Source organism: Leucoraja erinacea, chromosome 29 (genome assembly GCF_028641065.1).
Source record: "Leucoraja erinacea ecotype New England chromosome 29, Leri_hhj_1, whole genome shotgun sequence".
Lineage (NCBI taxonomy): Eukaryota > Metazoa > Chordata > Chondrichthyes > Rajiformes > Rajidae > Leucoraja > Leucoraja erinaceus.
The window spans coordinates 15,074,549-15,087,104 of record NC_073405.1 but is presented as its reverse complement, the minus strand read 5'-3'; the positions used below and the strand labels follow the sequence as shown (position 1 = coordinate 15,087,104).

Below are 12,556 nucleotides of genomic sequence, written 5' to 3'. Positions count from 1 at the left end.
AACTAGTGTGGGTTGGGACGGAGAGCAAGGGTTACTTGGTTAGAAAAATTAATATTCATGCCTCGTTTATATCATACGGTCTTACCTCTCTTTCTCCCATCAGCCATGTTCCCCACCATCTTAGCTTATCCCGCTTTCCGTCTTGGTGGAGCCTCGCCCACAACATTAATTGACGGGGTCTCAGCCAAAGATCTGGTCTCAGTCAAAGATCCTTGCTATAAGTTTGGTCTCAGCTCCCCGAGCAGTTATTGGACCTGCGCATGACAGTCTCTTTAGCTCGGGGTTGTGCGATTCATGGGCTCGAGCAAACGGACGTTGAGGGCAAGGCCTGAGCGTGCTGGAGGCGGGTGTGCGAGCGACCGCGCCGTCGAGTGGTGGCTGTGAGGTAAAAATATGAGTCAATGGATGGTGGTTTTCAGCAAGCTGAGCCGTCGCCATAACCGCCTGACTCGTCGGTTGGGATGAATCTTCCAGAAGGTGGGAGCCAGTTGACAGCATTCTAAGAGTTACCGCTTTTTTTTGGAAAGGGCGCAGGTTGGTTTCCCCTTTGGGCCCAATCCTGTTTTTTTTTCTAAATGAGTCACACTCGCAAAATCTTAACTGATTTAAGATATCTTCGCCTATTGAAGAACCTGGCACTCCAACATTGCTTAGCCGTTCTGTTATATGAAAACATTTCAACTAACATATTGATATAAAGGTGGCGGTGGGCGACTCGGAAAATTAAAAGAGTTTGTCAAGTGGAGGAATTGTTCTGGAATCCTCGACATTGATTCAAGGCACTTCACCGCTGAAGTACGCTAAGAATAGCTTTAGCTAGCGGCTAGTTACCCTGTCCCACTTAGGAAACCTGAACAGAAACCTCTGGAGACTTTGCGCCCCACCCAATGTTTCCGTGCGGTTCCCGGAGGTTGCAGGTGGTTGCCGGAGGTTGCAGGTAGGGAGACTGACAAAAACCTCCGGGAACCGCATAGAAACCTTGGGTGGGGCGCAAAGTCTCCAGAGGTTTCCGTTCAGGTGTCCTAAGTGAGACGGGCATACACTGTAAAAATAGATCCAGTCGTTGCATTGAAGCGATTGGATGGCAAAGTAAAGTGGAATTTTGTACTTACTATCATGTCCGAATAGTGGATAAGGAATGCAACACCTGTGGAGGCAAAAGGTGGATCAACATTTTTTGGTCAAAACCTTACATCGGGATTGGGGATGTAGAGGGAAGATAGTCCGTTTAAAGAAGTGATGGACTTTCACACAGAGAGTGGTGAATCTCTGGAACTCTCTGCCACAGAGGGTAGTTGAGGCCAGTTCATTGGCTATATTTAAGAGGGAGTTAGATGTGGCCAAGGGGATCAGAGGGTATGGAGAGAAGGCAGGTGCGGGATACTGAGTTGGATGAGCAGCCATGATCATATTGAATGGTGGTGCAGGCTCGAAGGGCCGAATGGCCTACTCCTGCACCTAATTTCTATGTTTCTATGGAGAGGAGTAAAACGGGCTGGAAGGTGAGGAACCAGGTGAGGTGGTGGATGATGGTCAGATGGACAGGTGGAGGAGAGGGAAATTTAGAGATAGTTTGGAGGGTGATATGTGTAAACGGATAAAGAAAATAAAAAAAGAGCAAATGGAGCTGTGGGGGAAGGTGGATGGACGGTGCTAAATAAAACCAGATAAGAGCAGGATGATGGATAGGTGAATTCTACATTGCTATCGCTTATGTCTCCAGTCTTTGTTTCATTGCTACTTGGGGCCCCTTACCTAAACTCTTTCTGATACATCAACTGCATTGGTATTGCTTTCTGTACTCGTACAGAACTTAGCCTTCATTATTTTTGCTGCCATTTTCCATGTTGCCTAATTTCCATGAGTCCTTTCTTGCACTATCTTTATCACGGAATAGGATAGTGACAAACATTCTTTACTTAGTCCGTGGACTCCGACAACTATCTTGACAATGCTTCCTCTCATCCCATCTCCAATGTGGAGATTATTCCATTCTCCATGTTTCGTTATTTCTGCTTCAATGAGGGGACTTTCCTCACAGCTGCCTTTGAGATGCCTCCCTGAAACTTAGTTCCTGGACAGAGGATTGAGTTACCTTGCATCTAATTTTCTATACTATTGGTCCCCAAATTCAAAGGATTATCCTTTATAATGTCTGCCAACTTCAATGAGATTCCATCAATCGCCACATGTCCCATTCCTGTCCACTTTCAGCATTACAAAGGGGCAGTTCCCTTTCTCTGGTTTATTCTTCCATCTCCACCATTTACTTTCCTTCTCACACACTTTCCCCATGCAATCTCAGGAGATATAACACTCATCCTCTCATATTTTCCTTTCCTAGGGAAGGGATCAAAACCTTCCAGATGAAGCACTGTACTTCTGATGTACTGCATTTGGTGTTCGCAATGTGGTCTGCAGTACGAGAAGCAAAATGCATATTTGGTGACCATTTTGTAGCGCACTTGCATTACGTCTGGAGAGGTGATCTAGTGCTTCCTGTTGCCTGCCACTTTAAATCTCCATCTCACTTCTACTCCAACCGAGCTGTTTGTTGCGTCTTGGGCTGTTATCAAATCCAGCCTAAGGTTGATGAACAGCATTTTGTTTACAATCTGGGCACATTGTACTCTTCCAATCACATTATTGAAATCTACAACTCTGATATCTAAACTTTCTGTCCGATTCAGAACTGACCACTTCCATCTGTGATATTAGCTTAGTTTTTTTTTCTCCAGTAGCATTGGTTGATCTACTGGACATATCCTATGGCCCTGCATTTTACCTTTTTATATGTACCAATTACCTCCATTAATGAGTCAGATGATGTCAACAAATTATCCCTATGGCCACCTTGGCCTTGCCCTATCAGAGAAATTCCCATTATCCTATCTATCTTTCCCCCCCATCTTTACTGCAATCAGGAAAGAATAATTAAAACGGATGCACTGCAGGTGCTGTGTGACTTTGTGATTTATTGTAATTTTTTATCTCTTACTGTTTATAGGAGAAAACTTTATATTTTGGAACAAAGATACCTTCAGCGGAGATGTTGAAGAATTTATTCACAGCAATCAAAATAACAATCAACTGACTGCGTCAATGGTCAGCAATGTCACGATAAGAATGGATACTTAGCTTTCAAAGAAAATATGAATATCTTTTGTGGCACTGTTTAAAAACAAAATGACAAAACAAGAATATTCAATTGAACAGACTTCTACTTTTGATTGTAAATTACATGCTAACGTGAAATGTGCTTGCAAGCAGGAAATAAATGTGTATAATATTGCACCATGATAGTGAAAGGAAACACTGGTTTTCCAACAAGTAATCAGAACTGGATCATTTGTAAAGGATACCATTAATGTTATTCACACTTGTGGGCTGCCAATGCTGATGAATTGAGAATAAAATATTTTGGTCATACATAACCTTATGAAAATATTTCAGAAATAACTAAGGGAATGGAGTTGTCTGAAGATTACTTTCTTGTTACATCTGACAAAGCACAGGATAGTTCATCTAAACAGATTAATCTAGATAAGTCATCTGAAGCTGGGATAAAACTAGAATTAAATAGAAAACCAATAATAGAAAGTGATAAAATATTGTGCATGTGGTGTGGATATTATGCATTTAACAAGCAGTGCTTTGAAGATCATACAAAGGAGCAGCACAGCCACTTTAAATTAAGTAAAGAAATCTCAGCCTCTTCAAAAGGGCTGCAGTGCTTTGGAACAAGAAACAGTTGCTTGAATTCTCAAATTAATTCATCCAACAACGAGTCTCTGAAAATAAAGGCAATTGTGAAGAAAATAAAGACAGTTAGATCTGAGTATCAACACAGTGTCAGAAAAAATATTTCAAGTATCACTGGAAAATGTGATGGTTACAAGTCTTCAAAGAACATGCCAGAGGAATCTATAACCCAACTTACATTTGGACAAAGAAACCCAAACAAAATGTTAAAATATGAAAAACAAACTTTGCTCTATATAAAACGACTATGTTTATTTCATTGTATTCTTTGTCGATTTCACACTTTGTTCCATAATTGCATCCTGCGTCATGTTAGAAATGTCCATTTTAACCCCAGTGGAAAGCGAAAACTTAAAAGCAGTGTTCGTTTTTCCAAAGGTTTAAGAGCACTAAAGCTTTGTAATAAGCGATGCATGTCAAAAAAATTATCATCGAACAGCTACATATTATCATCGGTAGGAAATGATTTCACTGTAAATACACCAGATATGAGCATAAAAAATGAAAATAAAAATTTGGCATCCTCCATCGCAGAACCATTTGTTTACAGTAGTAAGTTGGATAATAATGAATCAAGTAGTTATTTAAGTAAGGAGGACATTGACCGAAATTGTGAGACATCTTTGTTGCTTCAGATTAATGATCAGATGCAATTTTCAGTACCTTGTTTCGGTTATTCAGATATTAATGCAGTTCCAGAAATGGCTCGAGATTTTATTGGTACACCTTTATACTTTTCAACCATAATGACTCCTAAGAAGAAGACCAATGAAAATGACTTGTACTGTGTTAATCCAGCTTCTAGTAAATGTCTGGCTTTGGAAGACATAGTGAAAAATCTGAAAAAACGCAGGATACTGCCAATCAAACGCATGCCTGTAGTATCCCTGCTAAATGATCGAAGTGCGAGGCGTAAACAAACTATTCCATATTGTAGAACAACAGAGGAACAACAGGCTAAGTGGATGCTGGAGGCCTATAGCTTCTTAAACCAACAGAAGATTGAAAAAGCGGTGGAGTTTCCCATGTATGGTGACAATTGTTTCATTGACACAGTAGCTGAAATTGAAGTTGTGTTATCTGATACAGATGATAATGTTAAAAGGGCAAATTTAAATGCTTGCAAAATTTATAATTTGGGTGAACAGTTAACAAAATCAGTAGATGAGAGCAAGATGTATTCTACATCAAGTAATAAAAGAAAACTAGGAAATGTTTACACACGCATGTATAAGTGCAACATTTGCCCTTTTTCAAGTGCTAACATCAGCTATGTCTTTTTACACTCTCAGGAACAACATTCTGAAGAGGAAATGTCCTGTAAAAAGATTCATAATTATAGCCATAAGTTAAACATGCTGACAAAGAGGAATTTTTGCTTGTCTCTGCATGATGTATTTTTGGTTGACTCAGAATCTTCTGATCCAACTCTCCCTTGCTTGGATGCATCTTCTAAGATATGTTTCTGCAAGCACTGTTCATACAGTGGGGACTGGTTTTCTTTATTTGAGCATTACCAAAGTAGTCACCTGTCCAAGAAAGAACCAAAGAGTCAAAATGTCAACTACCTGCAGGGCAGAGGACAATTATCATCCCTTTCAACCTCCAACAGTGAGCCACAATTGGTATTTGAGTGCCAGGTCTGTAATTTTGCCTGCTCTTCAAGGCGAGTTATTTGTAGACACCATTGCATCAAGCGCAGTATTACTTATGCTCAACTTGAAGACTCTGAAATTATTTTCAAATGTGCTTTGTGCATGTTCACTCATATAATTCGGGAAGGACTCGTTAATCATTATCTCGTGTTTCATAATATTGAGCCTCCACATAGATATTATGGAAAAGGTCACGATGAGCTTGGCTCTCTGATAACCAGTAATGAAGAGCTGAAAGCTAGTATGGAAAAACAAATATGTATATTATGCTCTTTTAAAGCTATCACTCAAAAAAAACTTTTGTTCCATTATAAAATACGACACTTCAAATTTTATTCTCAAAATAAGTGCACAATCGAGTGCAAAAAGACCAACTTAAATATAACTAATTTTCATCCATTTGATGAAATAAAAACTTTAAGAGAGAATGGAAGTGAAAATGTTAATGCTGTGATGGACAGGAGAATATATACAGAGAGTAAGATAGATGCAGATATCCCTTTAAAATGTAGTAATGCTGAGAAACTGGAATTGATCAGCTGCAAAGGAAGTGACTGCTTTGTGAAAGCAATACCAATCAGAGATAAATTGGGAAATGAAAACTGCATCCCAAAAAGAAAATTGGACAATTCATTCCCTGTGACTGCAAACTCAATGAATATGACAAGATTTCATCTCGGAAAGCACACATTGAGCAGACGTGAGAGTGAGCACTTGGGTTGTAATGTCGTGATGCCAGAAGAGCAAAATGTTGACAGCAGAGATCTTTTCTGTGGAACTGTCGATCCTTTGAACAAAGTGAAATATAAAGAGGCAGACAAAAAATGTATACTAGAAGCTGAGGATCAGTGCCTTCGAGGAAATCTGGTAGGGTTTACTGGCTCCAAAAATCATTTTTAGTATGACACGCAGAAAGAAAATGGCATAGAATTTAAATTGTTTTCTTTCATAAAACTTAGTTACTTCTGCATAGCAGGTGTCTCCATTTGATAATGTACATATCTTCTGTATTTTTAATTCATATTTGACAGTTTGCCTTTGATATTTTCAGGCAATTATGTGGCAGATTTACTTGTGTAAGAAAGAGCTGCAGATGCTGGTTTAAATCGAAGGTAGACATAAAATACTGGAGTAACTCAGGTGAACAGGCAGCATTTCTGAAGAGAAGGAATAGGTAACGATTCGGGTCGTGACCCGACCCGACCCGAAACGCCACCCATTCGTTCTCTCCAGAGATGCTGCCTTTCACGCTGAGTTACTCCAGCATTAACTGTCTACCTTATGGCAGATTTACTTGTTCAGATAGTGTAAAACATCTTTATTAGCAACAAAAGCTAATATTATGCCAGTATATATGGCTTATTTTTAGATTTTATGACAGTGCACCAGTCACCTAATATTTGAAATGGTAGCAAATTGTTTTCTGGAAGAAATACAAATTTTAGAACCCAGTTATAGTTCAAAATGAGTAATTCATTCTTTAAATATAAAATGTAAAAAGTCACAAAGTAGAGCAAAAAATTATGTTAGGGGAATATTAAACGGCAGATATTAATGAAATTAGAAGTACAAGTAAATCATCCCTACATTTCCATTGGTTCATTATACATTATTTCTCTTCAATAATTTCAGGTCCCAGAAAACAAAATATCAAGCTGCTATCATAGTGTGAAGAAAAAATATTCAAAGTTTGCAGTTAATCAGAATATTGCAATGGAAGGGTACCGTTGCAAGTATTGTACACGACTTTTTAAAGCATTGGCAGGACTGCGCAACCATGAAAAGACTCACTATTTGTCCAAAAATTGTCACCGCTCTGCTAACAAGAGCAGGTAATGCTAATATATTTTTCATATTGTTTTGCTTATATTTTTCTATTTATTTATTTATTTTTTAATTTTAAGTACAGTAAATTACAGTAATACACATCACATATATCTTATTACATTTGTTGTACCACTTCGTTTTTCGAGCTTTAAAAAAGGTAGAAATAAAAGAAGTAAGGAAAGTGAGCAAGAATCGTGAAGGTGCAGGAACGTGTTGGGAAAAGAAAGCCCCTTAGGGAAGAAGTTAGAGAAGGAAGTAAAGAAAGGAAATAAGACCCTAGAAAGAAAAGAAAAAAAAAGGAAAAACAATCGCTCTATTGTAACACAAAACTCCGCAAAAAAGGATATACCAACCGTGTTTTTTTTTAATTTATTTTATGCCCCCCATTACCAGATCCCGGTACCATTTATATTTTAAATTACTTTTGCACCTTATGCTTGTAATAGTTCCATAAATGCAGACCACGTCTTTTGGAAGTGGTCTGCTTTGCCTGCTAGGAGGAGTCTCATCTCTTCCAAGTGTAGTGTTTCGAACATGTTTGAAATCCACATTTTTATTGTTGGTATTGGAGCATTTTTCCAAAATTTGTGTATAAGCCTTTTTCCCATTATTAACCCGTAATTAAGTAAGTTCTTTTGAAACGCGTTTAATTCGGGGTTACCTTCCGATATTCCAAAAATGATCCATTCTGCTTTTGGTACAAGTTTTATTTTAAATAATTTTGTGAAGATTTCAAATATCTCGTTCCAGAATTTTTGGATTTTTATACAAAAAACAAAAGAGTACGCTATGGTTGCTTCTTGTGACTGACATTTATCACAAATGGGTGAGACATTGGGGAAAAGTTTATTTATGTTAGTTTTTGAATAATATAGTCTATGTAATGTTTTATATTGAATTAGAGTATGTCGTACGTTGATCGAGCATTTATGCACATATAGTAAGTGTTTATCCCAGCTCTCTTTTGAAATTTTTATAGCTAGTTCTTGTTCCCAGTCTCTTCTAATACCATCGGTTATAGGCATTTCTATATTTAAAATAATGTTGTATAAGTATAATATTAGATTTGCTGATTCAGCCTTTGTCTTCATGGCTTCATCCAGTAAGTCTGGGGGCATGTTATGATAGTCTTTTGTGTATTTTTTCAGATAGTCACGGATTTGAAGATATTTAAAATATTGATTATTTTTCAAATTATATTTCAGTTGTAATTGTTGAAATGATAATAATTTTCCTAATTCATACAAGTCTCCGAGCGTTTTGATTCCCATTCTTTCCCATTGTGTAAATGATTTATCTATAATTGAAGGTTTAAACAACGGGTTATTGACTATTGGCATTAAAAGAGATAGATTTCTTAATTTTAGATTCTGTTTTATTTGTTTCCAAGTTGGATTTTTATTATAATTTTTGTTATTCAGATTCATTGGTGAGAGGAGATTCGCTCCTGTATTACACGGAGAGCAGTCCTCTCTCCATTACAATCCAGTCCACCTGCTGGGCATAGGTGTCCAGCAGGTGAATCATATTTTTAATATTTACTGCCCAATTATAGTACATAAAGTTAGGGAGCGCTAGACCACCCATCTCTTTTGGTTTACTAAGGTGTGCTCTTTGTATTCTGTGGGATTTCTAATCCCATATAAAATTTGTAATGTCTGAGTCTAGTTTTTTGAAAAACTTTTTTGGAAGATATATTGGAATTGATTGAAATAAATATAGGATTTGTGGTATAAAGATCATTTTTATAGCATTTATTCGACCTATTAAAGACATCGGGAGCGTTTTCCAAAATTTGATTAGATTATTTAGTTTCTTAAGTAAGGGGCTATAATTGGCATTAAACATAATGTGATAGTTTCTTGTGATTTCAATTCCTAAATATTTACATTTTTCTGTGGCTATTTTAAAAAATAGTTTTGCTTATATTTATGACGACTGTGCAGCTGACGATGCTATTCATGCATTTCCACTTTCTGATGTTGCAGCCAAACTTGTGATTTATCTAGAACTGAAAAGAATACTCTTTAAGATAGTTTTGCATGTGGGTTTCTACTCCAACTTCTGTGTCTTTAAAAGTTGAGAATCTCTATGTTTTTTATACTTACATTTGATATCTCTCAAAATAATAGTGTTTAGTCTCCAACCACTCCACAGGACTAAAATTAGTTATATATTACCAAGTCAAGTGCTCTGCTAATGTAATCGTACCTATATGTAGTTTTATTTTTCAGTTTTCTCGGGTGCGTAAAATATTTAGACCATGTGATTAAACCAAAGTTGGCTACATTATGGGGAGGAGCCATCTTGGGGAACGGCTGCTAATCAGCAGCCGTCCGTTTAACTCACTCATTTGTTTTGTAGTTTTAGTGAGTCCAGTGCTTTGCTTATTGGAGAGTTAGACCTTTTAATGTGGGGGGAAGTCAAGTCAAGTCAAGTCAAGTTTATTTGTCACATACACATACGAGATGTGCAGTGAAATGAAAGTGGCAATGCTCGCGGAACAACAAAACAACCAAACAAATTATAAACACAATCATAACACACATATTATTTTACATAATAAATAATAGAAGGAAAAACGTTCTGTACAGTTAGTCACTGGTGAGAAAGGCGTTTACAGTCCGAATTGCCTCTGGGAAGAAACTCCTTCTCAACCTCTCCGTTCTCACTGCATGGCAACGGAGGCGTTTGCCTGACCGTAGTGGCTGGAACAGTCCGTTGCAGGGGTGGAAGAGGTCTCTCATGATTTTGTTTGCTCTGGAGTTGCACCTCCTGTTGTATAGTTCCTGCAGGGGGGTGAGTGAAGTTCCCATAGTGCGTTCGGCCGAACGCACTACTCTCTGCAGAGCCTTCTTGTCCTTGGCAGAGCAATTCCCGAACCAGATGGTAATGTTCCCGGACAAGATGCTTTCCACCGCCGCTGCGTAGAAGCACTGGAGGATCCTCGGAGACACTCTGAATTTCCTCAATTGCCTGAGGTGGTAAAGGCGCTGCCTTGCCTTACTCACCAGTGCTGAGGCGTGCGATGACCATGTCATATCCTCGGAGATGTGGACTCCCAGATATTTAAAACAGTTCACCCTATCCACAGGATCCCCATTTATACTCAATGGAGTGTACGTCCTCGGATGATGTGCCCTCCTAAAGTCCATGATCAGCTCCTTCGTTCTTTTGATGTTCAAGAGGAGGCTGTTCTCCTGGCACCAGAGTGCTAGATCAGCCACCTCCTCCCGGTAGGCCCTCTCATCATTGTCTGAGATCAGGCCCACCACAACAGTGTCATCAGCAAACTTAATTATTGAATTGGAGCTGAACCTAGCCACACAGTCATGTGTGTACAGGGAGTACAATAGGGGGCTGAGGACGCAACCCTGGGGCGATCCTGTGCTCAGGGTGAGGGACTTCGATGTATTCCCTCCCATCTTGACTACCTGGGGCCTGGCGGTGAGAAAGTCCAGGACCCAGGCACACAGGGAGGTGTTGAGCCCCAATTCCAGTAGCTTCTCGGCCAGTCTGGTGGGGACTATCGTGTTGAAGGCTGAACTGTAGTCTATGAACAGCATCCTCACGTAGCCCCCCTTCTGGCTGTCCAGATGGGAGAGAGCGGTGTGCAAGACCTGGGAGACCGCATCGTCCGTGGACCTGTTCGGACGGTATGCAAACTGCAACGGGTCCATGTTCCGAGGGAGGAAGTCGCAGATGTGATTCTTCACCAGCCTCTCAAAGCATTTTGAGGAAGGGGGTAACTAAATTTCTAGGTCCCTACCTGGTCGGTGAGGCAGCTTTTTCTCCGGGCTGCCCCGTCGACCCGTCCTCGTGGCCTACCAGTGGGCGTGGAGCGCCGTTTCCTGGCGGGGACCGCCCAGCACCTCGGCTTCGGTGGCGGCACAGCGCTGGAGCGCTATCGCGGAGCGGAGCGGGCGATGCGTTGCCTGGGTCGCCGTGCTGGATCGACGCGCTGGAGCTCCGGTGAGCTGTGACTGCCGAGTTCATCACTGCGGGGCTGTGGAGCGGAGCGGGCGGCGCCGACTTCATCGGGAGCCTTGGAGCTCCAAACCGACGCGGCCTTGTCGGCTTCGGACGCCGCGGTCTCCGGTTAGGAAGCGGTCGCTCCGCTGAGTGGACTCTCCCGACGCCGGGGCAACAGCACCTGGTGAGAACGGCCAGGAACATCGGGCCTCCGTAGAGGCAATAGCGGAGGCCTCAATAGGCCTGACTTTGGGAGAACTGGAGATGGGGACTGGACATTGTGCCTTCCCCCACAGTGGTAACCATTGTGGGGGGATGTTTTTTTGTATGCAAGTGAATATTTAAGTTTGTGTCCAAGATGGCTGTCGGAAGGGAGAGTGTACGCTGGCGCGGTTTGGCTGCCGCTGCTCTCTCTTCACATTGTGTTTTTGATTTTTTTGTCTTTGGATCGAATTCTGTCTTTAATTTGTGTATTGGTGATGTCTTTATTATTTATTTTATTCCGATTATATGTTTTTTTACTCTTGTTAATTTCTGTAAGGTGTCCTTGAGACTTTTGAAAGGCGCCCACAAATAAAATCTATTATTATTATTATTATTATTAGATATTTAAAAAAATTATCGCCCAAAAATTGTATGGAACATTATATTTGACACAATGGATTTTTTTGCACGTAGAACATAAAACAGTACAGCCCAGGAACAAGCCCTTTGCCAATAATTTCTGTGCCGAACTTTATAACAAAATATACTAATCTCACCTGTCAACGCATGATCCTTATCCCTCCATTCCTTGCATATCCATATGCCTATTTAATAGTCTTTTAACAGTTACTATCATATCTTCCACCACCCTTATGTGCACGTTCCAGGCACCCACTACCCTCTGTTTAAAAGAAATTACTTGCCCCGCAAATCTTCTTTAAACTTTGCCCCTCTTACCATAAAGATAAGCCTTGAATTTTTTGACATTTATCCGCTAGGAATAGATTCTGACTGTCTACCATATCTATGCCCCTTATACTTTTACATACAGTAAACTCTCGCTACAACGGGCAATGGGGGGGGGGGGGGGGGGGATGATGTCCATTATTGCTGATTGTCTGCTAAAACCTAGTACGGAATTATCATTGTATGTAGATGAAACAAGGAGCTGCAAATGATGGTTTATACTCAAAAGGACACAAAATGCATATTTCTGGGCCCTGGACCCAGCACATTGATGCAATCATGCAATAAAGAAAGCCCATCAACACCTCTACTTCCTTAGTTGATTGAGGAGATTCGGAATGCTGATAGATACCCTCTTGAACGTCTACGGGTGTACAGTGGAGAGCATA

General features: G+C 40.1%; 1 protein-coding gene across 3 annotated transcripts in view; it reads left to right on the top strand.

Moving 5' to 3' along the window:
- The first annotated feature begins 251 nt into the window (after positions 1-251).
- The window catches only part of LOC129711220 (zinc finger protein 462-like), a 38,946-nt gene continuing 26,641 nt past the window's right edge, over positions 252-12,556 (top strand). Inside the window, exons 1-3 of one of the 3 annotated variants that reach the window (XM_055658708.1) lie at positions 252-385; positions 3,008-6,284; positions 7,050-7,249. In XM_055658708.1, coding sequence (XP_055514683.1) covers positions 3,468-6,284; positions 7,050-7,249 — 3,017 coding nt within the window. In that variant the 5' untranslated portion in view covers positions 252-385; positions 3,008-3,467. Of the gene's footprint in view, positions 478-3,007; positions 6,285-7,049; positions 7,250-12,556 lie in introns of all 3 variants that reach the window. The other 2 variants (XM_055658711.1, XM_055658709.1) reach the window with 2 other exon arrangements.